The 26,344-nt window shown below is 47.4% G+C and overlaps 1 protein-coding gene across 7 annotated transcripts in view; it reads right to left on the reverse strand.

Moving 5' to 3' along the window:
• Positions 1–236: 236 nt before the first annotated feature.
• Positions 237–26,344, reverse strand: part of phf21ab (PHD finger protein 21Ab) — a 27,611-nt gene continuing 1,503 nt past the window's right edge. The window contains exons 2-19 of one of the 7 annotated variants that reach the window (XM_063903849.1): positions 23,271–23,309; positions 22,378–22,429; positions 21,756–21,845; positions 17,033–17,065; positions 16,886–16,951; positions 14,682–14,792; positions 14,300–14,539; positions 12,823–12,915; positions 11,670–11,993; positions 11,545–11,583; positions 10,152–10,203; positions 10,002–10,081; positions 9,758–9,818; positions 7,406–7,512; positions 6,304–6,459; positions 2,726–2,801; positions 872–975; positions 237–798 (exon numbers count right to left, since the gene is read on the reverse strand). In XM_063903849.1, coding sequence (XP_063759919.1) covers positions 367–798; positions 872–975; positions 2,726–2,801; positions 6,304–6,459; positions 7,406–7,512; positions 9,758–9,818; positions 10,002–10,081; positions 10,152–10,203; positions 11,545–11,583; positions 11,670–11,993; positions 12,823–12,915; positions 14,300–14,539; positions 14,682–14,792; positions 16,886–16,951; positions 17,033–17,065; positions 21,756–21,845; positions 22,378–22,419 — 2,106 coding nt within the window. In that variant the 5' untranslated portion in view covers positions 22,420–22,429; positions 23,271–23,309 and the 3' untranslated portion in view covers positions 237–366. Of the gene's footprint in view, positions 799–871; positions 976–2,725; positions 2,802–6,303; positions 6,460–7,405; positions 7,513–9,757; positions 9,819–10,001; positions 10,082–10,151; positions 10,204–11,472; positions 11,587–11,669; positions 11,994–12,822; positions 12,916–14,299; positions 14,540–14,681; positions 14,793–16,885; positions 16,952–17,032; positions 17,066–21,755; positions 21,846–22,377; positions 22,430–23,270; positions 23,310–26,344 lie in introns of those variants that run through there. The other 6 variants (XM_063903840.1, XM_063903829.1, XM_063903868.1 and 3 more) reach the window with 6 other exon arrangements.

Below are 26,344 nucleotides of genomic sequence, written 5' to 3' on the forward strand. Positions count from 1 at the left end.
TCCACCGCCGTCTCTGGAGGAGGGGCGCCAGCCATCTTGTTCTCAGAATGGGTGTTGGTGGTGCAGGTTCCTGCGGGGCTCCAGGGGTCGGGACTTCTGTGGTCCGGGCTCCGGGGGTCGGGGCCTCTGTGGTCGGGGCTCCTGTGGTGGGGGCTCCGGGGGTCGGGGGCCGGCGGGTCGGTTGTCCCGTTGGTTCCATTGGTGGTGGGGGTGGCCGTTATGGTCCCCGAGGGAGCGGGAAGGTCAACCACCTGGGCAGCCTCAGTCTCAGGGTCGGACACAGCATCCACCTGCAGGGCAGAGGTCGAGTTGCTGCCTCCCCCAGCCTCACCACCCGTCCCAGCCACACCCCCTCCCCCTGAACCATCACCTGCCTGGCCTGCGCCCCCCCCCTCCAGCTGGAGTGTTTTCTGTTAGCTCTGCGCCGGCCTCTAGGACAGCCTGGCTCTCGGTGTCTCCGGCTGCCTGGCTGTTCCCCACCGCTCCGGGCTGCTCTTGTTTGTCGTCTCCACCAGTGTCACTGTTACTGCTGGTGTTGGGGATGTTGATGGTGGTGTTGATGGTGGTGTTGGGGGTGCAGGAGCTCTCAGCCCTCTCTTTCTCTACAGAGTTAGCTTCTGGTGCAGCTTCAGAGAGGATGGCAGCAGAGACCTGGACGTCCTCCTTACCGCCGGCCTTCGTCAGAGCCTGGTTGAAGTTGAAAGCTTGGATGAGGCGGATTAGGTGCTTGACTTTCTCCAGGGACAGATGCATGTCTTTCTGCCGAGCCAGGATCGTGTTTTTGTTCTCCATGCATTTCTGATAGGAGAGAGAGACAGATGTTTACACCACTGATTCTTAAAAGCTCGTTTTTTTGCTGTGTGTTTCTTACCGTTATGGAGTTGCTGAGCTGTTTGACTCTGAGCTCCAGCTGCTCTCGCTCCAGTTTCAGTTCAGAACTCCACTTCATCAGCTTCTGTTTCTCCTCTTCTTTAGCTGCAGCACAGACAAACAACGGTTAATCTCTAGAGAACCCTCAGCACTTTGTCCTGAGGTAGTTTCTGTCATATCTTTGTTTTAATTAACTAAAGTCTGGCCATTTCAGTTGAATCTTGGTCAAACAAAAACCCAAACTAGGCAGTAAATCAGTTGTTTTCCTGGTTACCGTTGTTGTTATTGTTGACTGAACAGAATTAAAAAAGGTGTCTAATCCACTACGACAGGGGTCTTCAACGTTTTTCAGGCCAGGGACCCCCAAACTGATGGAGAGTTGGAGCAGGGACCCCCTACTATTAATATGGCATACAATTGTGTTTTATATTAAACGGGGCCTAGTGCAGTGTGTAAACATAGATACTGTTATTGTACATTCAATACTAAGCTATTCAAATAATACACAGGTTAATATATTCATGTTTTTATTTTAAACAAGTGCAAGGTACAGTGTGGCCGTACCACTGCCATTTATGAACAAACACTGAGCTATGAGATTTTAACACTAAACATGCATGTAGATGGGACAATGAATCCTCAAACCATCTGTGGATGGCACACGTACTCTCACATCAGTGAGATGTCTGACCCTGATGAGCAGCACACAGCTGATCCAGCCTTGGACGGATGGAGGTTGTCAGGCAGAGGGTCATATCAGCCTCAGGCTGCAGCCTTGACCTGTATTTGTTTTTCAAGTAAGTCAGTGAGGAAAATCCACTTTCGCAAAGATAGGTTGTGGCTCCCCAACTTTGGCTGATTTTCTGATCAATGTCTGTTGACCTTGGAGGGATTTGAGGCTAGCTTGGAAGTATTCAACAGGTTTGTCTTTTAAGTGGCTGTGTGTTGTCTCCAAGTGACGCTGCAGCTTTGATGGCTTCATAGATTCATTTGAAAGAACAGTAGAGCAAATGACACACATTGGAAACTCAATGCCATCTGTCTCCTTAAAGGTAAACCCGAACTTCAGATAATGATCTGAATATTTTCGTGTCTTCTCCCTTTTGCGCTTACCCTTATTAGCTGCAACATCTGCAGGCGCAGCAGGTTCTGCCTCGTCACTTGCATGTTCACTGGTGGATGGTATCTCGCTTGTGCTTGTTGATTTTTTCGCTCGAGTTACAAAACGATCCATTTTATATGTATGGTCTTCTCAATAATGTCGCTGCGTGCCTCCCTGTGTCTGGGTCTTCAGTAAACTGGGGCCTGAATAGGCTCTCGTCCAATCACGGGGAACCTGACAGAGCCAGCGCATAGACATAATATTATGTCTATGAGCCAGCGTGTGTCACACGGCCTCGTGATTGGCACATCTGCCTCCATTTTTCCGTTCGCTATAATATTTTGGATTTGTGTTGTGCATTTAAAGACATTGCAATTTGTGGGAAAAAAACGGTTTGTAAAAAAAATATATATATAAAAAATTGTCTAATCAACCAAAGATTTCGCGACCCCCCTGCAGTACCTCCGCGGACCCCCTGGGGGTCGCGACCCCCCTGTTGAAGACCTCTGCACTACGATATGATTAAATAGGGTTTATAATACTTGATTTACAAACCCTCAGGTCTGCTTCAACAAATCATGAGGCTGTTTAGAGGATTCTCCAAATGTTTCAATTACTTGATCAACTTGGTCAAATCGAACACTGCGATTGTGTTTTGATATGACCCTAGTCTGCGTTAATGATGCTGGTTTCATAAAAAATATTAGCGGTCGTACCAGGTGATGTCGGACAGAGTAAACAATCTGACGTTACCTTCTTTGTAGGCGATGTAGGAGTGAACGATAGCCAGAGTGCCGGGCCAGGGAATGGCTTCCTCTTTCTTCAGGATCTGCAAAGAGAAGCTGGCAGTTGTCAAAGAGGCCGAGACGTGGAAAACATTTGAGGGAAACTAGCCGCCACCTTGCGGTGAGGCTGACGAAAGGAAAAGCAATGGAGTGGATGGGTGTGAGGTCTTTACTGACACAATGAATGGGACAGAAGCACAAAAAAACAATACTGCATCATGTGTGTGCTTACAAAGGATTGAACAGTCCTAAAGTTCAGGACAGCACATTTTACAGTCTAGTGAAGCTAGTGGCTCTGATTGGGACTCGGGACTTGAGGGGTCTGGCTGTAGAGCTCCAGGCTGGGGCCCACCTCCTCCGACAGACCTTTTACTGCTTTACAGACGAACGGACTGAAAGCCAGGAAGCCTCATCGAGAAGGCACGCGACCATTCGTTTAAATAACCCAAACAATACATGTTTAACCTCGTTACCCCGTCACCGTACGCAGCTATTGGTTAGCTAAGGGTAGCTAGCAATATGCTAATGTTGCGTTCCACTTTAAACGCATGATTTTTGTAACACCTGATGCTGCACCACCCTAACACCTGATGCTGCACCACCCTAACACCTGATGCTGCACCCCCCTAACACCTGATGCTGCACCCCCTAACACCTGATGCTGCACCACCCTAACACCTGATGCTGCACCACCCTAACACCTGATGCTGCACCACCCTAACACCTGATGCTGCACCCCCCTAACACCTGATGCTGCACCCCCCTAACACCTGATGCTGCACCCCCCTAACACCTGATGCTGCACCACCCTAACACCTGATGCTGCACCCCCCTAACACCTGATGCTGCACCACCCTAACACCTGATGCTGCACCCCCCTAACACCTGATGCTGCACCCCCCTAACACCTGATGCTGCACCACCCTAACACCTGATGCTGCACCACCCTAACCCTAACACCTGATGCTGCACCACCCTAACACCTGATGCTGCACCACCCTAACACCTGATGCTGCACCCCCCTAACACCTGATGCTGCACCCCCCTAACACCTGATGCTGCACCCCCCTAACACCTGATGCTGCACCCCCCTAACACCTGATGCTGCACCACCCCTAACACCTGATGCTGCACCACCCTAACACCTGATGCTGCACCACCCTAACACCTGATGCTGCACCACCCTAACACCTGATGCTGCACCCCCCTAACACCTGATGCTGCACCACCCTAACACCTGATGCTGCACCACCCTAACACCTGATGCTGCACCACCCCTAACACCTGATGCTGCACCCCCTAACACCTGATGCTGCACCACCCTAACACCTGATGTTGGAACCACCCTAACACCTGATGCTGGAACCACCCTAACACCTGATGCTGCACCCCCTAACCCCCCTAACACCTGATGCTGCACCCCCATAACACCTGATGCTGCACCACACTAACACCTATGTTGAACCTCCCCCCTAACCACCTGATGCCTAGGCACCACCCTAAACACCTGATGTTGGAACCCCCTAAACAACCTGATGCTGCAAACCACCCTAACAACTTGATGCCGCACCCCCCAACCCCTGATGCTGCCACCTCTCCCCTAACACCTGATGCTGCACCACCCTAACACCTGATGGTGGAACCCCCCTCTAACACCTGATGCTGCACCACCCTAACACCTGATGCTGGCACCACCCTAACACCTGATGCTGAACCCCCCTACATCTGTTGCTGCACCACCCTAAAACACCTGATGCTGAACCCCCCTAACACCTGATGCTGCTCCACCCTAACACCTGATGTCGGACCTCCCCCTAACACCTATGTTGAACCCCCCTAACACCTGATGCTGCACCACCCTAACACCTGATGTTGGAACCCCCCTAACACCTGATGCTGCACCACCCTAACACCTGATGCTGCACCCCCCTAACCCCCCCTAACACCTGATGCTGCACCCCCCTAACACCTGATGCTGCACCACCCTAACACCTGATGTTGGAACCCCCTAACACCTGATGCTGCACCACCCTAACACCTGATGTTGGAACCCCCTAACACCTGATGCTGCACCACCCTAACATCTGATGCTGCACCCCCCTAACACCTGATGCTGCACCCCCCTAACACCTGATGCTGCACCACCCTAACACCTGATGTTGGAACCCCCCTAACACCTGATGCTGCACCACCCTAACACCTGATGCTGCACCACCCTAACACCTGATGTTGGAACCCCCCCTAACACCTGATGCTGCACCACCCTAACACCTGATGTTGGAACCCCCCTAACACCTGATGCTGCACCACCCTAACACCTGATGTCGGAACCCCCCTAACACCTGATGTTGGAACCCCCCTAACACCTGATGCTGCACCACCCCTAACAGGTGATGTGCACCCCCCTAACAGGTGATGCTGCACCCCCCTAACAGGTGATGCTGCACCCCCTAACACTGATGTGCACCCCCCTAACAGGTGATGCTGCCCACCCTAACAGGTGATCTGCACCCCCTAACAGGTGATGCTGCCCCCCAACACCTGATGCTGCACCCACCCTAACAGGTGATGCTGCCACCCCCTAACAGGTGATTCTCCACCACCTAACAGTGATGCTGCACCCCCTAACCTGATGTGCACCACCCTGCAGTCCACTCCACCCAACAGGTGATGCTGCACCCCCTAACAGGTCATTCTGTACCCCCCTAACGTGATCTGCACCCCCCTAACACGTGATGCTGCACCCCCTAACAGTGATGCTGCAAACCCCCTAAAAGGTGATGCTGCACCCCCCTAACAGGTGATGCTGCACCCCCCTAACAGGTGATTCTCCCACCCCAAACAGGTGATCTGCACCCCCCTAACAGGTGATGCTGCACCCCCCTAACAGGTGATGCTGCACCACCCTAACAGGCCATTCTCCACCACCCTAACAGGTGATTCTCCACCACCCTAACAGGTGATGCTGCACCCCCCTAACAGGTGATGCTGCACCCCCCTAACACGTGATGCTGCACCCCCCTAACAGGTGATTCTCCACCACCCTAACAGGTGATTCTCCACCACCCTAACAGGTGATGCTGCACCCCCCTAACAGGTGATGCTGCACCCCCCTAACAGGTGATGCTGCACCCCCCTAACAGGTGATGCTGCACCACCCTCACAAGTGATTCTCCACCACCCTCACAAGTGATTCTCCATAACCCTCAAAGGTGATTCTCCACTACCTTAACACGTGATGCTGCACCCCCCCTAACAGGTGATTCTCCACCACCCTAACAGGTGATTATCCACCACCCTCACAGCTGATGCTCATCCACCCTCACAGGTGAAGCTCCACCCTCCTCACAGGTCATTCTTCACCACCCTAATGCGTGATTCTCCACCCCCTTAACAAGTGATGCTGCACCACCCTAACACGAGATTCTCCGCCCTAACACGTGGATTTCTGCCGGAGGTCCTGGTGCCGGAGGTGTGCCGGAGCCTGGAGCTCTGCAGCGGGGCATTCTGACCTGGGATCAGTCACGGCTGCGGTGCTGTGGTTACCTGATCTTGACATTTTGGACAGATCCACATGCCTTTAGGAATGGTTTTCAGGGGAGGGTCCAGGCAGTCCAGGTGAAACACACGTGAACACGTGTCGCACATGAGCAACTGGCCACTGCGTCTGCACACAGTGCAGAAATCCTCATGGATGTCTCCCTGTGAGGAAGAATTGGACCAATCAGTTTCCAGCGGAGCCCCACCACGCAGAGGCAGGGGGGGGGCGCACCATGATCTTGAGGTTTAGTTTAATATCTCATGGATATGGTGTTTAGTTTCTGAGCCCACACAAAGGGTTACTGGGAGTTAGAATGTGTTCTGAGTGGTAATTAAAGGGAAACACCCCCAAATGATCCTGTGTTTCAGTTTCTCCCCCCCCCCCCCCCCCAACGTGAACTCTGAAGACTTCGCCTCAGTGGTGAACCAAGAGTCAAGACACATAGAAGACGACAAACTTAAGTTTACTTCTTCACACAATGTACTTTCCTTCTGTTTTATTTCGAGACTATTTCTCCTTTATTTTCTAACGCTTCTCTTTATATTCGCACCATTAATTCGTAACGTCTGCGTGTCAGAATTGTAGTTTTTTGAATATTTTATTTTTATTTTCAAGTGAAATTTACTTTAAAAAGACCCACATTACACCCATGTAACACCAATATTACACCCCTATGTTACACTGCTATTACCCCTGTATGACCCCTGTATTGCCCCTTGTATGACCCCCCATAACACGCTGTTATTACACCGACTTCACTCTCGCACACAGCCTGTGACAGGACTGCCTCCCCCAGGGAGAAACCAGTTCAGGGGTAAATCCTTCAGGACTTTTCTACATCTTCTGACCCTTGGTCCCCGTGGAGGCCTGAGAGAGAACACAGGGTTTGGCGGGGGGCGTGTAACTAAGGTATAAGTGATAGTTCTGGGGGTGGATTCCCACTCTGGAGACCTACAGGACGCTGTTCACTTTGTAAGGCTGAAAGTAAAACCATGGTGGATGATAATCATGGAGACAACAGAGTGATGAGTGTGTGGAGGTGACGGAGCTGCCGGGCCTGTAAGTGTGTGACAGGGTTTCTCCCTCGTCTCCCCCCTCGTTACTTACATCCCCAGAGCCGGGGCTGGGCAGTGGGGGGGGGCGGACAGGGCTGGAGGGGGAGGTCGGGGTGAGGCTGCCCAGCTCCGGGACACCGCTGTATTTAGGAGGGCGACCTGGGTGAAATGAGACAGACAACAAAGACGGAAAAACAAAGAAAAAGAAAGATGGAGAGGGGGGAGAAAGCAAACACAAACACAGTCCGTATGACATACCTTGGAAAGGGAGTCTTCGTTGGCTAGCGTGAGGCGGGGGAGGGGGTGGCAGGGAGGGAGGAAGAGGAGTCAAAGCACAGACAGCAGTGTTAGTGCTGAAGAACGGCTGCAGCGTGTCAGATTCAACACGCCTCCGTCATGTGATCAGATGTGCAGCCTCACAGGGCGTCCTGCTTACAGAGCAACAACCTCTACTCAGCCGGTCTGAGGTCCGCAGGAACATCCGTCTACACATTTAAACACAATCCTTTCTTCCAGAGAATCACACTTCTACTTTAAATTCTTATGTTTGAATATATATGTTTTACATTATTGCACTTTCTACTCTGACTTGTTTCATTGTTTTATATTACTTATCTGAATAGAATTTTTTTCACTACTGTTTAAATATTTGTGTGATTTTTGTATTATTGCTTTTTCCTTCAATGTCTTACATTTTCATAAACATTTGTATTGCTTTCTAATAAAAGTTATTTTCTATATTAATGTTTTCACTACTCGGTTCTTTTTTATCATATTGTTTTTATTGCACATAGCTTCTGATCTTTCAAACATCTTTTATTTTATACGTTTATGTTATAAGCTCCAAAGGCTTGTGTATTATTGGAGAAGAGCGTTAACATAGCTCTTCATATTATTTATATTTATAAAGTTAGAAACTAGTTTGACCACGAGGAAGAGGAGGCTGCAGCTCTCTGTCGGAGGCGTGATGAACCTGAGAGATTCTGTTCATTTAGAGTTCAGGTGATGGTCAAAGATCTGTGAGAGGTTAGAGTTCACTGAGCTGTGGAACAGTTAGTCAGGTTATTCCCCAAATTCACAAGAGTCACTGAAGAGATATATAAAGTCTAATTCTGAATATAATAATACAAACACTCAGCTAGGGAATATACTACAATTCTCAGAGTGCCTTTCAAAAAATCTCAGAGCAGGTGTGAGGTTCAACCGGATTTATGCTTTTAAAAAACAATACCCAATACATCATTCTTATTTTACCGGTATTTGATAGACTTTATCAAAATAATAAATATATTTTAAAATAAATAATATATTATTTCTTCATCAATAAAACAAATATATATCATTTTTTTAACTAAATATATACTTATCATTATTTCTACACAAGGTCTGTTGACTTTTTCCAAAATAAAATATATCTTTATTTATCATTAAATATATTATAACAAACATGTATTTTTAATCAAAATATAATATATCAATTGTCATTTCTTCATAATATATACGCTATCACTTTTTCAAAGTAAAAGATAAAATGACTTTATCAACACAAGACATTTACTATTCATATTTTTTAAGAACTCAGACTACAGCAAATAATAACTTGAATGAATTATAGATAAATTATTTATCAATACAATGTTAATAAATGATGTAATTACTGTTTAAGGATCTTCACTTTACAGTTACCGTAATTTCCGGACTATAAGCCGCTACTTTTTGCCCAAGCTTTGAACCCTGCGGCTTATAGTCCGGTGCGGCTTTTCTCTGGAGTTTTCATGATTTGTGATATCGTAAGAGGTTTTGTTTTGGTTTGTTCCGCTGTTGTAAGGCACTACTTTGCCTGGCGGAAGGGCATGTGATCAGACACACAGTCACGGGGGAAAAGAGTGGTATGTTGGTCACATGTCCGTCCGCCAGGCAAAGTAGTGCCGTACGAATTAGCGTGAAAAAGAGACTAGATTAGCAAGAGCAAGACGAGTACCGTAATTTCCGGACTATAAGCCGCTACTTTTTGCACAAGCTTTGAACCCTGCGGCTTATAGTCCGGTGCGGCTAATATTCAGGTGCGCCTTGTAGTCCGGGAAATACCGTACTTCTTATTTATTATACATCTCCTATATTTTTGACTCTGGTCTGACAGAAAAAGCTTCATATTTCCTATTTGTAAATATTTGTATTTTTAAAATCAGAGCCGTAATATAAGTATAAATCCAGCTTTAAGAGGAGCGACAGGAAACAGGGAGTAGCAGCCAGGGGGGGGGGGGGGGGGGGTTACAGCAGATATTATTATTATTAGAGTCAGAAATGGGTTTGTATTCTACTGAGCAAGTGAAAGTGCTTCTGTTACTGAGCTGCCTCTGTAGTCAGGTGTATAAATCTGTACATCGGTATAGATCATACGGACCTCTCTTCCTGGTCCCTTGGTGCAGAGGGCTGTTCAGGTAACTCACTGCACTCTTTTTCCTCTGAAACAAACAAAACATTAGAGGTAAATTAATGAAATGTGACCCCCCCAATGGAGGCTCTTCCACTGACGTCAGTTAAATCAGACCATCCGTTCAGGTCTGCAAAATGTCAGTCAGGTGAGACTTCGGGAGATAAGGTAATGAGTGTACAGATCCCACGGGAGGTTTTTAAGGTGTGTGTACCTCGGGTTCGAACACAGCGCCGCTGTACACCGGGTTGGCCGTCGTTCTCCTCTTCCTCTCCTGCCGTTTGCTCTGGATTTCTGCACAGAAACATGAGAGTATGAATCCAGAAAGCTCCAGCAGCATCGAGACCTGAGGACAGAAACTCACCTTCCAGGTGGTCGTGTGTGACGAGGCCCAGAGACACCATGAAGGCCAGTTTCTGGAAGAGAGAGAGAGCATCAGCAGAAGACCAAGCTGGGGAGGAGTGAGGGTCTGATCATACTACAACAGAACTGCTCTGTCCTATTCCTGTGTTGGTCCCTGAAGGCAGCATCATCCTGGTCCAATGGGATTTCTCAATGAGATTTTAGATTATGTCAGCGAATAATATCTGTGTCAAAGAAACGTTTGCGTCCCCACCGCTAAGCTAAAGGCAGCTAATGTTGGGCTATAAAGGAACTACAGCACGGTCACATGACTTCAGGTCTCCACCGCTAAGCTAAAGGAGGCTAATGTTGGGCTATAAAGGAACTACAGCGCGGTCACATGACTACACGTCTCCACCGCTAAGCTAAAGGAGGCTAATGTTGGGCTATAAAGGAACTACAGCACGGTCACATGACTTCACGTCTCCACCGCTAAGCTAAAGGAGGCTAACGTTGGGCTATAAAGAACTACAGCACGGTCACATGACTTCAGGTCACCACCGCTAAGCTAAAGGAGGCTAATGTTGGGCTATAGAGGAACTACAGCACGGTCACATGACTTCATGTCTCCACCGCTAAGCTAAAGGAGGCTAATGTTGGGCTATAAAGGAACTACAGCACGGTCACATGACTTCACGTCACCACCGCTAAGCTAAAGGAGGCTAATGTTGGGCTATAAAGGAACTACAGCACGGTCACATGACTTCACGTCACCACCGCTAAGCTAAAGGAGGCTAATGTTGGGCTATAAAGGAACTACAGCACGGTCACATGACTTCACGTCACCACCGCTAAGCTAAAAGAGGCTAATGTTGGGCTATAAAGAACTACAGCACGGTCACATGACATCACGTCACCACCGCTAAGCTAAAGGAGGCTAATGTTGGGCTATAAAGGAACTACAGCACGGTCACATGACTTCACGTCACCACCGCTAAGCTAAAGGAGGCTAATGTTGGGCTATAAAGGAACTACAGCACGGTCACATGACTTCACGTCTCCACCGCTAAGCTAAAGGAGGCTAATGTTGGCTATAAAGGAACTACAGCACGGTCACATGACTTCACGTCACCACCGCTAAGCTAAAGAGGCTAATGTTGGGCTATAAAGGAACTACAGCACGGTCACATGACTTCACGTCACCACCGCTAAGCTAAAGGAGGCTAATGTTGGGCTATAAAGGAACTACAGCACGGTCACATGACATCACGTCACCACCGCTAAGCTAAAGGAGGCTAATGTTGGGCTATAAAGGAGAGTATAAATGTCCCCCCCCCACACACCTCGGGGTTGTCCTCTCTCTTGGGTCTGGCGGGGGGACACAATGGGGGGGTGGATGAGGAAGGGAGGCTCACCACCAGCTTCTGCTCAGATCCGCCTCCGGGTTTAACAGTCTGCTGAGAAGAGGGGGGAGAAAAATCAATCAACCAGCAGACAGTCATTAAGGACTCATGCTGTGTAATAAACACAACAATGGTACCTTGGGTTCGGAGTTCAGGCTGCTGATCTGGATGGGCTTGGCTGGGGAGGGGGTCAGGATGGGTGCGAGGGCCGGGTTGGCGAGTCGTGTTGGGAGGGGGGTCATCGGTGCGGTGATGACGATGCCGGTCAGCGTGGTGCTCTTGCTGCACGGCTGCCCGTTCACGATGCGCACCTGGTGGATGGGCGCCGCCGACGGCAGTGAGGCCGACAGCTTGGTGGCCAACATGACGGGCCTCTGCAGCAGCTGGGGGGCCGCCATCATGGGTGGGGGGGGCGCCGGGGCGATATGCACGTTGACTGGCTGGGACGGTTTGGGCCGGACCTGGTGACAGCAGACAGCCAATCAGAAGAGAGAACCCCGGGGAGCTGACACTGCTGGGTGACGCAACTGAGGAGCTGTGGCTCAGGGTGGCTAATGCTAAAAACAATGGCTAATGTTTATACTAAACTTATACGTGCACTAAATAAATAAATACGTTTTTATTTTCCTATCAGGCAATCTAACATCTTCTTACATTTCTGAGTATTTCTTAATTAACTTCCACTTTAATCTCAGAGAATATTCAACATCATTTTAGACATTGATCCCTGACGCTTGTTTTCCTCATCATTTCCTCTGCACTGACGGGTAACAGGAGCTCCCAGTGGGGTTACCCAGCACAGTGAAGTTCACCCACACGTTTCCACTGAAAGGGTTAAAACACACCAGCAGCCAGGAACACAAAATACCAAGAAGCTGCAGGAACACACACACACACACACACACACACACACACACACACACACACACACACACACACACACACACACACACACACACACACACACACACACACACACACACACACACACACACACACACACACACACACACACACACACACACACACACACACACACACACACACACACACACACACACACACACACACACACACACACACACACACACACACACACACACACACACACACACACACACACACACACACACACACACACCCTGAGGTCGGAGTAAATGATAAGAAGCACAACGAGAGGAGGAGATGAGTAGAGGCAGCGCAGAGCAAACACTGTTTTAGTGCCGCGGAGCAAGGCATGGTGTTTGCTGTGCCTCGGGTTAGGGGGAGGCGGGGCTTACAGGGACGCACCTGTGGCTGATAGGTGGGTCGAGGCGTCAGTCTAGGAGGAGGGACAAACTGAGGAACTTTGATTGGCTGGGCCGAGGCGGTGGTGGCCTGCAGCTGAGACAAAACCAACGAGAGGTGGATCTGTGCTCAAACACACATCAGCAAACACTGCAGCAGCATCACCGCCTCTGGAGGACAGGCTAGCAACCAGCTGCATTAATGACTCATTATTTAGACATTTATTTCATGATATCTTTATTCAAACCATTATTTTTATTTATTTGTCTAAAATTTGAATCATTTTATCAATCTTTTTTGAATTGATAAATCCAGTGATCATTTCATCCAATTCTCTGAGGATTTGTTTTGAGAAGCTGAATCTCAGTACTAAAAACAGCTGATTAGTAATTTCACTGGATGTTAGAAATCAAAAGTCGGGTTTTTATTGAGGGTCAACTTTCGATTTATATTTAAATATCTATAGGATTATTTTATAGGAAAGTCCTTATTAATTATGATATCGTCACATCCTGCAGGGCTGTGTGATGAAAACTGTTAAGGGAATATTTTGTGTAAGCTTGTAAATCTTTAGCTCATTTGCATCTCTTCTCTCTGTCCTCCTCTGACCTGGCTGTACGGCCTTGCAGGTGCTATTGTCTTCATTAAGGAGGGGCAGCCTGGGCTTCTGAAGCCTTGTTGTTCCCACAGTGGGTACGAGCTCACGCTGACCTAATATTGGCTTTATTGTTTAGGGACAGCTAGCTCCAGTTTACCTGGACACAGATGCTCCGGTAAACACCTTATTTGTGACCTAGATGACAGTTTAACTCAAACGTATTGTCTGAGCTTGATTAGTCTGGCGTTTGAAGAAGGTTGATTATCCATTTGGAACTAGTTAAAACCTCTTCCTATTGTCCAGATCTTCAGAATTGGTTTGGCAACCGCTGTGGCAACTCGTGTCTACAGTAAATGTCTTGTCAATTCTCCGGCCGTAACTCCCAACAAACCCAACAGGGGTTTGCCATCAAGTTCCTGCTCTCCAGTGTCTCTCTGAGTTTCGTCTCCATTGCTTCAGAAGTTTCCACCACAAAGACCATTTTAGAGTGTTTGATTACTAAAAATATATATAGGTTTTTAATCTTTATTTAATTTATTAGATTTTAAAGACTTATTTTAGATTGATTGTCAACATGCTGCTTGTGATGACTAAAGCATCTCTAAATGTCTCGCGAGGTCTCCTGAGATCCAGTGGTGAGCCGGATGCTGGCGGCCGCCACGCTGGCCCCGCGCCCTGTGATTATTATTTTCCAGAAAAAGAATCCCTCAGAGCCGGGACACCTTTCCCCTCCCTGACGCACGTGTCGATGTCCCAGCCCAGCTCAGATTTAACCACGCCCAAGGTTAGGTCTTGACGGAGGTTGGAAACGATGGACGCGTCCCTGACGGCGGATCATTAACCCAACAGCTGTGAACGCTCAGGTGAGGGAGAGGGGCTTACCACCATGGCGTTCTTGGTCACCAGCCTGACAGGCTCTGCGTTCTGATTGGTCAGCTTGCCGGCCACCTGCAGGTTGATGGGCACGCTCTGCAGGTCGGGTTTGGTGATGGCTGCAGTAACCACGGCGATGGTGGGTTGGCGCTGCTGCAGCATGGTGCCGGGCAGGGTGGGGGGCACTGCCGCCGCCTTCAGCACCAGAGGTAGAGTCTTGGAGGTGAGGAGCGGCGTCACCGTCAGCGTCTGCGCAGAAACAACAGCACATATGAGATCAGAGAGGTAGGGCTGTGTGTGTGTGTGTGTGTGTGTGTGTGTGTGTGTGTGTGTGTGTGTGTGTGTGTGTGTGTGTGTGTGTGTGTGTGTGTGTGTGTGTGTGTGTGTGTACCTGCTGAGGGCTCTGCTTCACCTCTCCTCCTGCAGGAGTCTGGAGGTGCAGCTTTGCCTCCGGCTCCTGCTTCACCATCAGCTCCTTCCTCAGCTGCTCCACCACCTTCTTCTGCAGGAGAGGAAGAGGAGGAAGAAGAGGGGAGATCAGCAGAGATCTTCTGAAAACACCTTAATCTGTAATGTCATTTATTTTCTTCTCAAAATTCCGACTTTTTTCTCAAAATCTTAAAAGTTTTGACTTAAAAATAATCTCAGAGTTCAGAGGTTCCTGTTATCAGCAGGAGAGGACTCTTTAAAGTAGAGACTCTACATACTGATATACACCTGAACATCAGCAGGAGAGGACTCTTTAAAGTAGAGACACTACATACTGATATACACCTGAACATCAGCAGGAGAGGACTCTTTAAAGTAGAGACTCTACATACTGATATACACCTGAACATCAGCAGGAGAGGACTCTTTAAAGTAGAGACTCTACATACTGATATACACCTGAACATCAGCAGGAGAGGACTCTTTAAAGTAGAGACTCTACATACTGATATACACCTGAACATCAGCAGGAGAGGACTCTTTAAAGTAGAGACGCTACATACTGATATACACCTGAACATCAGCAGGAGAGGACTCTTTAAAGTAGAGACACTACATACTGATATACACCTGAACATCAGCAGGAGAGGACTCTTTAAAGTAGAGACTCTACATACTGATATACACCTGAACATCAGCAGGAGAGGACTCTTTAAAGTAGAGACGCTACATACTGATATACACCTGAACATCAGCAGGAGAGGACTCTTTAAAGTAGAGACACTACACACTAATATACACCTGAACATCAGCAGGAGAGGACTCTTTAAAGTAGAGACGCTACATACTGATATACACCTGAACATCAGCAGGAGAGGACTCTTTAAAGTAGAGACACTACATACTGATATACACCTGAACATCAGCAGGAGAGGACTCTTTAAAGTAGAGACACTACATACTGATATACACCTGAACATCAGCAGGAGAGGACTCTTTAAAGTAGAGACACTACATACTGATATACACCTGAACATCAGCAGGAGAGGACTCTTTAAAGTAGAGACTCTACATACTGATATACACCTGAACATCAGCAGGAGAGGACTCTTTAAAGTAGAGACTCTACACACTGATATACACCTGAACATCAGCAGGAGAGGACTCTTTAAAGTAGAGACTCTACATACTGATATACACCTGAACATCAGCAGGAGAGGACTCTTTAAAGTAGAGACTCTACATACTGACATACACCTGAACATCAGCAGGAGAGGACTCTTTAAAGTAGAGACTCTACATACTGACATACACCTGAACATCAGCAGGAGAGGACTCTTTAAAGTAGAGACTCTACATACTGATATACACCTGAACATCAGCAGGAGAGGACTCTTTAAAGTAGAGACACTACATACTGATATACACCTGAACATCAGCAGGAGAGGACTCTTTAAAGTAGAGACTCTACATACTGATATACACCTGAACATCAGCAGGAGAGGACTCTTTAAAGTAGAGACTCTACATACTGACATACACCTGAACATCAGCAGGAGAGGACTCTTTAAAGTAGAGACTCTACATACTGACATACACCTGAACATCAGCAGGAGAGGACTCTTTAAAGTAGAGACTCTACATACTGATATACACCTGAACATCAGCAGGAGAGGACTCTTTAAAGTAGAGGAAAGTGTGTTTGTTCCTCAGTAATCTGCAGCAAGAACAAAGTGTTTCATCGGTTTAAACGAAGAGGCAGGAGATAAAAATAGGACGCTCGCTGAAAGAGGTTAAAAATAAAAACTCTCAAACACAACGTGCAGCGAGAAAGATTTAGAGTAAAACAATCTGACTCATAAAGATCTCTGGGAGTGAAACCTGGATCCCATTTTCACGCATTTATTCTGCAGGATTTAAAGCCTGTTTCCAAACTGGCTTCGAGGCCCCTTCAGGTGCTGCAAGAGAGCACAGTATTTCTGAAATGCACTTTCAGAAATATAACATCCGTCCTTGTTGAAACCATCAAACGAGCCAGAGTATCTTTAGAGTTCCAAAAGAAAAAGTCAATAGCCTGACAGATGACTCCATCCAGAAGAAACCATTTAAGGGTTAAGACATCAGAGTCTTTCTGCTGAAGGAATCTGAATATTATTGATGGCGTACCTGCTTCTCGCTGAGCGCTGTGATCTTAGCCTGTAGCTCGTGGAGCTGCTTCTTCAGATCTGCGTTCTGAAAGGTAAACACCGTCACTCTCAGCTCTTCAGAGGGGTACGGTTAGTGTAATGCACATTCATATGGGAGGGGGGTTACCTGAGGGTCCTGCTTCATCTGGGCGACCAGTTTCTGCAGAAGAAGAAGAGACAGTCAAGAAACACAGTGTGACACCTGCTGGTCACAGAGCAGTACTGCAGCCAGGGGGCAGAACCAGGAGCTCCGGACCAGAGGAATATCACATCCTGAACCTGCTGCCTGTCATCAACCGGACCACTACTTCTTCATTATATATTGCACACAGTTTGTACCCAGTGGTGTTAGATAACCGTAGTAGCTTGAGGTCCTAATACTTTACACGAGTGTTTTAATTGTAATATGCTTCTACTCACTACATGTATTGGATAACGCGAGTTGCTTTAGCAGGTTTATTTATGAATACAGACTCATTAAACTCAAACACTATGAGGCGCTGTAACGGATGGGAACACCTGGCAGTATAAAAAGTTAGTACTTATCAGGGTTATATACAGTCATACGGTATGAGGTGATTCTGAGGCACTGATGAACCAGGTGAGGAGGGAGCTGCAGAGGTCCAGATGGCATCAGCTTAAGGCTCCTCAAATCCTGCGTAGACCAGCTGTTTGGGATTGTGGAGTTTCTGTTCAACCTGAGCCTGAAGCAAGGGAGGGTACCACTACCGTAAAGACGTCCTGTGTGGTACCCGTGCCAAAGAACCCCCCGACCCAAGGACTTCAACAGCAACCGATCGGTGGCCCTGACATCGCAGCGGATTAAGACCCTGGAGAGGCTGGTCTTTGGACACCGACGGCCCCTTATGAGACAATCGATGGACCACCCCGATGTCAGGCTAGATGACGCTGTCATCTACCTACTGCAGAGGTCCCTCTCCCACCTGGAGAAGGCTGGGGGCCCTGTGAGGATCTTTGATTTCTCCTGGGAGACAAGCTGCAGCTCTCAGGGGTGGATCAGCACCTCACCTCCTGGATCCTGGACTACCTCACCGACCGTCCACAGTACGTGAGGAACAGGGAGTGTCAATCAGACACCATAATCTGCAGTACGGGGGCCCCCCAGGGGACGGTGCTGGCACCACCCTCTACACTGCAGACTTCCCCCACAACACGCCGACCTGTCTCCTGCAGAAGTTCTCTGACGACTCTGCCATCGTCTGCTCATCTCCAACGAGGACGACAGGGAGTACAGGGAGTACAGGGAGCTGACACAGGACCTCATCCTCTGAGGAACCACCTCCAGCTCAACGCAGGGAACACCAAAGAGCTGGTGGTGGATTTCAGACGGCGCCAATCCTCCCTGCTGGACAATGTGCCCCCCCCTCCAGGACACCCTTTCCACACTGTGCAGCTCCTTCAGTGACAGGCTGCGTCACCCGCGGTGTCTCAGGGAGAGATACCGCAGGTCCTTCCTTCCTGCAGCGGTCAGACTCTATAACCAGCATGGCCCCCGGTAGACCCCCCATACAACAACAAACTGACTAGTTGTGCAACATATAAACATAAATCTACCATCATCAACACCTGCAGTATTTACCTGGCTCCATATCCCCTTCAGGATGTGTATTTTGTAAATGGTGTGTTTTCTATATCTTCATATTTTCAGTAGATCTGTCTCTGTCTCTCTAAATCTGTCTCTCTAAATCTGTCTGTCTCTGGCTCCGTAGAGCTGTCCCTGTCTCTGTAAATCTGTCTCTGTAAATCTGTCTGTCTCTGTAAATCTGTCTGTCTCTGGCTCCGTAGATATGTCTATGTCTCTGTCTCTGTCTCTCTAAATCTGTCTGTCTCTGGCTCCGTAGAGCTGTCTCTGGCTCCGTAGAGCTGTCTCTGGCTCCGTAGAGCTGTCTCTGGCTCCGTAGAGCTGTCTCTGTCTCTGTAAAGCTGTCTCTGTCTCTGTAGATCTGTCTCTGTAGATCTGTCTCTGTAAAGCTGTCTCTGTAAAGCTGTCTCTGTAAAGCTGTCTCTGTAAAGCTGTCTCTGTAAAGCTGTCTCTGTAAAGCTGTCTCTGTAAAGCTGTCTCTGGTTCGGTAGATCTGTCTCTGGTTCGGTAGATCTGTCTCTGGTTCGGTAGATCTGTCTCTGGTTCGGTAGATCTGTCTCTGGTTCGGTAGATCTGTCTCTGGTTCGGTAGATCTGTCTCTGGTTCGGTAGATCTGTCTCTGGTTCGGTAGATCTGTCTCTGGTTCGGTAGATCTGTCTCTGGCTCTGTAGATCTGTCTTTGTAGATCTGTCTCTGTAAATCTGTCTCTGTAAATCTGTCTCTGTAAATCTGTCTCTGTAAATCTGTCTCTGGTTCGTCTCTGTCTCTGTAGATCTGTCTCTGGCTCTGTCTCTGTAAAGCTGTCTCTGTCTCTGGCTCTGTAAAGCTGTCTCTGGCTCTGGCTCTGTAAAGCTGTCTCTGACTGGCTCTGTAAAGCTGTCTCTGTCTCTGTCTCTGTAGATCGGTCTCTGGCTCCGGCTCTGTAAAGCTGTCTCTGGCTCTGGCTCTGTAAAGCTGTCTCTGTCTCTGGCTCTGTAAAGCTGTCTCTGTCTCTGTCTCTGTAGATCTGTCTCTGGCTCTGTCTCTGTAAAGCTGTCTCTGTCTCTGGCTCTGTAAAGCTGTCTCTGGCTCTGGCTCTGTAAAGCTGTCTCTGACTGGCTCTGTAAAGCTGTCTCTGTCTCTGTCTCTGTAGATCGGTCTCTGGCTCCGTCTCTGTAAAGCTGTCTCTGGCTCTGGCTCTGTAAAGCTGTCTCTGGCTCTGGCTCTGTAAAGCTGTCTCTGACTGGCTCTGTAAAGCTGTCTCTGGCTCTGGCTCTGTAAAGCTGTCTCTGGCTCTGGCTCTGTAAAGCTGTCTCTGGCTCTGGCTCTGTAAAGCTGTCTCTGTCTCTGTCTCTGTAGATCGGTCTCTGGCTCTGTCTCTGTAAAGCTGTCTCTGGCTCTGTAAAGCTGTCTCTGGTTCGTCTCTGTCTCTGTAAAGCTGTCTCTGTCTCTGTAGATCGGTCTCTGGCTCTGTCTCTGTAAAGCTGTCTCTGGCTCTGGCTCTGGCTCTGTAAAGCTGTCTCTGGCTCTGGCTCTGTAAAGCTGTCTCTGGCTCTGGCTCTGTAAAGCTGTCTCTGGCTCTGTAGATCGGTCTCTGGCTCTGTCTCTGTAAAGCTGTCTCTGGCTCTGGCTCTGGCTCTGTAAAGCTGTCTCTGGTTCGTCTCTGTCTCTGTAAAGCTGTCTCTGTCTCTGTAGATCGGTCTCTGGCTCTGTCTCTGTAAAGCTGTCTCTGGCTCTGGCTCTGTAAAGCTGTCTCTGGCTCTGGCTCTGTAGATCGGTCTCTGGCTCTGTCTCTGTAAAGCTGTCTCTGGCTCTGGCTCTGTAAAGCTGTCTCTGGCTCTGTAAAGCTGTCTCTGTCTCTGTAAAGCTGTCTCTGGCTCTGGCTCTGGCTCTGTAAAGCTGTCTCTGGCTCTGTAAAGCTGTCTCTGGCTCTGTAAAGCTGTCTCTGACTGGCTCTGTAAAGCTGTCTCTGACTGGCTCTGTAAAGCTGTCTCTGGCTCTGGCTCTGTAAAGCTGTCTCTGACTCTGGCTCTGTAGATCGGTCTCTGGCTCTGTCTCTGTAAAGCTGTCTCTGGCTCTGGCTCTGTAAAGCGGTCTCTGGCTCTGTCTCTGTAAAGCTGTCTCTGACTGGCTCTGTAAAGCTGTCTCTGACTGGCTCTGTAAAGCTGTCTCTGTAAAGCTGTCTCTGTAAAGCTGTCTCTGTAAAGCTGTCTCTGGCTCTGTAGATCTGTCTCTGTAAATCTGTCTCTGTAGATCTGTCTCTGGTTCGTCTCTGTCTCTGTAAAGCTGTCTCTGACTGGCTCTGTAAAGCTGTCTCTGGTTCGTCTCTGTCTCTGTAGATCGGTCTCTGGCTCTGTAGACCTGTCTCTGGTTCTGTAGACCTGTCTCTGGCTCTGTAGACCTGTTTCTGGCTCTGTAGATCTGTCTCTGGCTCTGTAGATCTGTCTCTGGCTCTGTAGACCTGTCTCTGGCTCTGTAGATCTGTCTCTGGCTTTGATCTAGTTTACAAGATATTGAAGTTCTGGGGAGAGCATGACGCCCGTTTAGATGACGGAACAACAACGTGGCGTCGGAGCTCCGTAAACACACAGCTGTCTCTGCGTCTGACCCGACCTCTGACCTCAGCATCATAACTCTGGAATCATTAAACCCTTTCTGACTGACAGATATTGTTTCCTGACAGCACTTTAACATTTTACAGGAAAATCTGCATTTTGGTTTGAGGGCGTACCCCCCCAGAGAGAGGGGGCAGAGAGCCTGAGACCTGGTGTTAGTTACCTGAATGCATCACTAATTATAAACACTGATATACATACACTTTTACTTTTGGTGCTTTAAGTAGATTTTGATGCTCATACTTTTGTACTTTTACTTGAGTATTTTTAGACTGTGGTATTATATCTTTACCGAGGATCTGAGTACTGCATATAATATATAATACTGATTTATTTACTAATTTAATTCACTTCAGCACTTTATTCAAAGTCCAAGCAGTGTCCAGGAGCTGAAGGAGCTCTTTTACAACCATTCATCCAGCTGGCGATGTGAAGGTGCAGGTTTAGATAAAGGGGTTAAAGACAGAAACATCGAGCTCTTATGGTTTATTGGATGAGCTTCACAGGGTCAAACACCTCCATCCATTGAAACCCTCACTAAAGGTCACAAGGGTTCAGGATGTTTACAACATCAGGTAGAGGAGATTTCTTGAGTTGTCGTTTTTGTTGGTTGTGTGTTGCTCTGAGTGTTTATTAGCTCTGTGTGTGTTTACCTGATGGATCTGGATCTCCACCTTCAGAGCCTCCTGTAGCGTCTGCAGCTCCATCATAGATCCAGTCAGTCTGCCAGCTGATCGATCAGCCTACACACACACACACACACACACACACAATAAGGTGCAGCCCTATGAGGACTTCCTGTGTGATGCTGACTAATAAATCACCTTGAAGGTCAAACAAGGTCACAGGAGCTCCACTACAAATATGTATCACAGTCTATAAATGATTACATCTGCAAATATTATACGTGTTATTACAGCTAGGTTTGTAAAGCATCGGACAATTCTGAAGATACTTTATTACAACAATGAATCAAAAGACATTTGTTATAATTAAAATACTAAAAAGAAGACTTAATACAGACAATAACTATAATATTAATAATACAAAAACATATATGATAATAGCAAAGACAATAACAAGACGGTACTAAAATGCTACCTTTAAAAAGAACAAGACAAAACTCTGGCAAAAATAATATTTAGATTCAATCCTAACAATAATTCAAATGTTAGAAAATGTAAATATTTGCCGTCATTCAGTTTTGATCATTTATAAATCTTGAGGAATTTTAAAATAATAAACGGTATTTATTAATAATAATAATAGGTTTACCTTAACACCGTCTCCAGTAGGAAAACCATCCAACTGAAGCATTAAAGTGCCGCTGAAACAAGAAGACACATTATTATGACTTCACTGACAACATGCTTTTATTATGAACAAACTGATGTTCATTTACTACAGGAGGAGGAAACTAGAACAGCATCCGACCCACAGATTCAAAGGCTTATTATAATATTAACGGTGTGTTTGTGTGTAATACAAATATTCCAGAATAATCATCAATGAAAACAAAAACATTGCTCAGTCGTCAAATAGTCTTCATTTAAATGTACTACATTTAAGAATTAGAACATTACTAAATCAAACAAACTTTATTTAACAGATCTTTTATTAATTCAAATCTAAATAATAAAATCTAATTAGTGTTTGAGAATAAAATGTTTCATGATCACTGATTTGAATGATATATAACATTTTGTATATAACTTTAATCACCTGATCCTGACAGCTAAACATTACTACTGAAACAGAAAGGGGTTCATTTAAGTGAATTATTTACAGAGTGATTATCAAAAAGTTGTTTAAATAAAACCAGTTTAAAAAAGAGATTTAAATTAGATTCTATGAAACTCATTTATTACTTTTTAAAACTTGTATTATTATTATCATTAAATAGGTGACATGCAACTTCCCTTTATTATGACAATAAATTAGGATGTATTGAATATGGTTTATACCATTCAATTATTATTATTCAAATCAGAATGTTTAACATACAGGACATTTGTTCCAGAGGGGTGGTTCAGAAACAGTCATAACAGATGTAATTACAATATGTATATTAACTCAAAATAAAAGAAAATATTTCAAACATTTTTAAAAATAGTATTAAATAGAAGAATATTACAAAACATAACAAATGTATTGATTGTATGACCCACCACCTGGCTGTGGGACTGACTCCACCCCTCTGTGCTGCCCTGTGAAGAAAACAAACACACCATCAAAACCTCTAATTAATATCACAAACACTCAAAATATTGATTAAATATTGTCCCTGACGTTTACTGCTCTGATGAACTGGAACATTCAAAAGGCTGAGTGTTGAAAACAGTGAGGAGCTGGACTACAGAAACTCTGGATAACATGCAGAGTTCTGTTGTCACGATACCAACGTTTTTGTTTCGATACCGAGTCAAGAATTGCGATTTCGATACTTTTCTTAAAAAAGGGGAAACCTTCCTAAATGTCATTATTGTGCTTTATTTCCAACCTGGAGGGAAAAAAACAAAGTACTTATAGTAGATGAACTACATTATTCAAAAGTTTACATGAACTTTAACCTCTCCTGACAGCCAGTCGTATCCGTCTCATGCAGCTCAATGATCCAGTACTGAGTGACCCGACAGTGAAGAACAAGCACATGAATAACTCGTTTAGCTCGTTGCAGCTGTAGATGAGATAGTTAAGTGTGTTAGGTCTTTAACTTGAAGTAGGTGTTTTGCTCGGTGCACCGGTCCCGTCACAGCGGGCAGAGCTGCAGCGGTGATCATGTAGAGCTGCGTGTCTCCGTCAGCAGAGATGTAACCACAATATTTCCGAACTTCGTTTCTTGCATCTTTTTTGTCAACAAGCCGAGTCGCATCGGCAACATTACTCGCACTTACAGCCATGCTCTCGTTTTGTCACATGATACGACAGCCAGAGCGTGCATGACAGAGGGGAGGCACAGGCACGGCTGCAGGGAGTGGAAGCAGAGCGCAGAACACACACAGGAAATACGGCTCTTATTAAAACAATGTCACTCCTAAAGTACCGGTACTGATGAAATGGGGGAATCGTTGCATTTTTAACGGCAGGATATATCGCGATGCCTTTCTAGTATCGGTGCACCGTGCAACACTAATGCAGAGTGACACATCCTCACACATACACAATCTCTCCGGTACTCAGTTACTCCACCGGTACTCAGTTACTCCACTGGTACTCAGTTACTCCACTGGTACTCAGTTACTCCACTGGTACTCACCGGTACTCAGTTACTCCACCGGTACTCAGTTACTCCACCGGCACTCAGGTACTCGGTTACTCCACCGGTACTCGGTTACTCCACCGGTACTCGGTTACTCTACCGGTACTCGGTTACTCCACCGGTACTCGGTTACTCTACCGGTACTCGGTTACTCCACCGGTACTCTGGTACTCGGTTACTCCACCGGTACTCGGTTACTCCACCGGTACTCGGTTACTCCACCGGTACTCGGTTACTCCACCGGTACTCGGTTACTCCACCGGTACTCGGTTACTCCACCGGTACTCGGTTACTCCTCCGGTACTCTACCGGTACTCAGTTACTCTACCGGTACTCAGTTACTCTACCGGTACTCGGTTACTCCACCGGTACTCAGTTACTCTACCGGTACTCAGTTACTCTACCGGTACTCTACCGGTACTCAGTTACTCTACCGGTACTCAGTTACTCTACCGGTACTCAGTTACTCTACCGGTACTCAGTTACTCTACCGGTACTCAGTTACTCTACCGGTACTCTACCGGTACTCAGTTACTCTACCGGTACTCAGTTACTCTACCGGTACTCAGTTACTCTACCGGTACTCAGTTACTCTACCGGTACTCAGTTACTCTACCGGTACTCAGTTACGGTACTCAGTTACTCTACCGGTACTCAGTTACTCTACCGGTACTCAGTTACTCCACCGGTACTCAGTTACTCCACCGGTACTCAGTTACTCCACCGGTACTCAGTTACTCCACCGGTACTCTGGTACTCGGTTACTCTACCGGTACTCTGGTACTCTACCGGTACTCGGTTACTCTACCGGTACTCGGTTACTCTACCGGTACTCGGTTACTCCACCGGTACTCGGTTACTCCACCGGTACTCGGTTACTCCACCGGTACTCGTTTACTCCACCGGTACTCTGGTACTCGGTTACTCTACCGGTACTCTGGTACTCTACCGGTACTCGGTTACTCTACCGGTACTAACCGGTACTCGGTTACTCTACCGGTACTCGGTTACTCTACCGGTACTAGGTTACTCCACCGGTACTAGGTTACTCCACCGGTACTCGTTTACTCCACCGGTACTCGTTTACTCCACCGGTACTCGGTGTTTCTGTGGTTTAATAATGTTTTAAAACCTTCCTCTTTTAGAGTCTTAGGATGTTCAATATCAACCCCACCAACTCGACACTGACACTGTGCAGCGCAGACACTGTGCAGCGCAGACACTGTGCAGCGCAGACACTGTGCAGCGCAGACACTGTGCAGCGCAGACACTGTGCAGCGCAGACACTGTGCAGCGCAGACACTGTGCAGCGCAGACACTGTGCAGCGCAGACACTGTGCAGCGCAGACACTGTGCAGCGCAGACACTGTGCAGCGCAGACACTGTGCAGCGCAGACACTGTGCAGCGCAGACATGTGCAGACACTGTGCAGACACTGTGCAGCGCAGACTCTGTGCAGACTCTGTGCAGCGCAGACTCTGTGCAGCGCAGACTCTGTGCAGCGCAGACTCTGTGCAGACACTGTGCAGCGCAGACACTGTGCAGACACTGTGCAGTGCAAACTCTGTGCAGCGCAGACTCTGTGCAGACACTGTGCAGTGCAAACTCTGTGCAGCGCAGACTCTGTGCAGACACTGTGCAGCGCGGACACTGTGCAGCGCGGACACTGTGCAGCGCGGACACTGTGCAGACACTGTGCAGACACTGTGCAGCGCAGACTCTGTGCAGACACTGTGCAGTGCAAACTCTGTGCAGCGCAGACTCTGTGCAGACACTGTGCAGTGCAAACTCTGTGCAGCGCAGACTCTGTGCAGACACTGTGCAGCGCAGACACTGTGCAGCGCAGACACTGTGCAGCACAGACACTGTGCAGCACAGACACTGTGCAGACACTGTGCAGCGCAGACTCTGTGCAGACCCTGTGCAGCGCAGACTCTGTGCAGACCCTGTGCAGACACTGTACAGCAGACCCTGTGCAGACAC

The sequence above is a fragment of the Eleginops maclovinus genome, chromosome 2, assembly GCF_036324505.1.
Source record: "Eleginops maclovinus isolate JMC-PN-2008 ecotype Puerto Natales chromosome 2, JC_Emac_rtc_rv5, whole genome shotgun sequence".
Classification (NCBI taxonomy): Eukaryota; Metazoa; Chordata; class Actinopteri; order Perciformes; family Eleginopidae; genus Eleginops; species Eleginops maclovinus.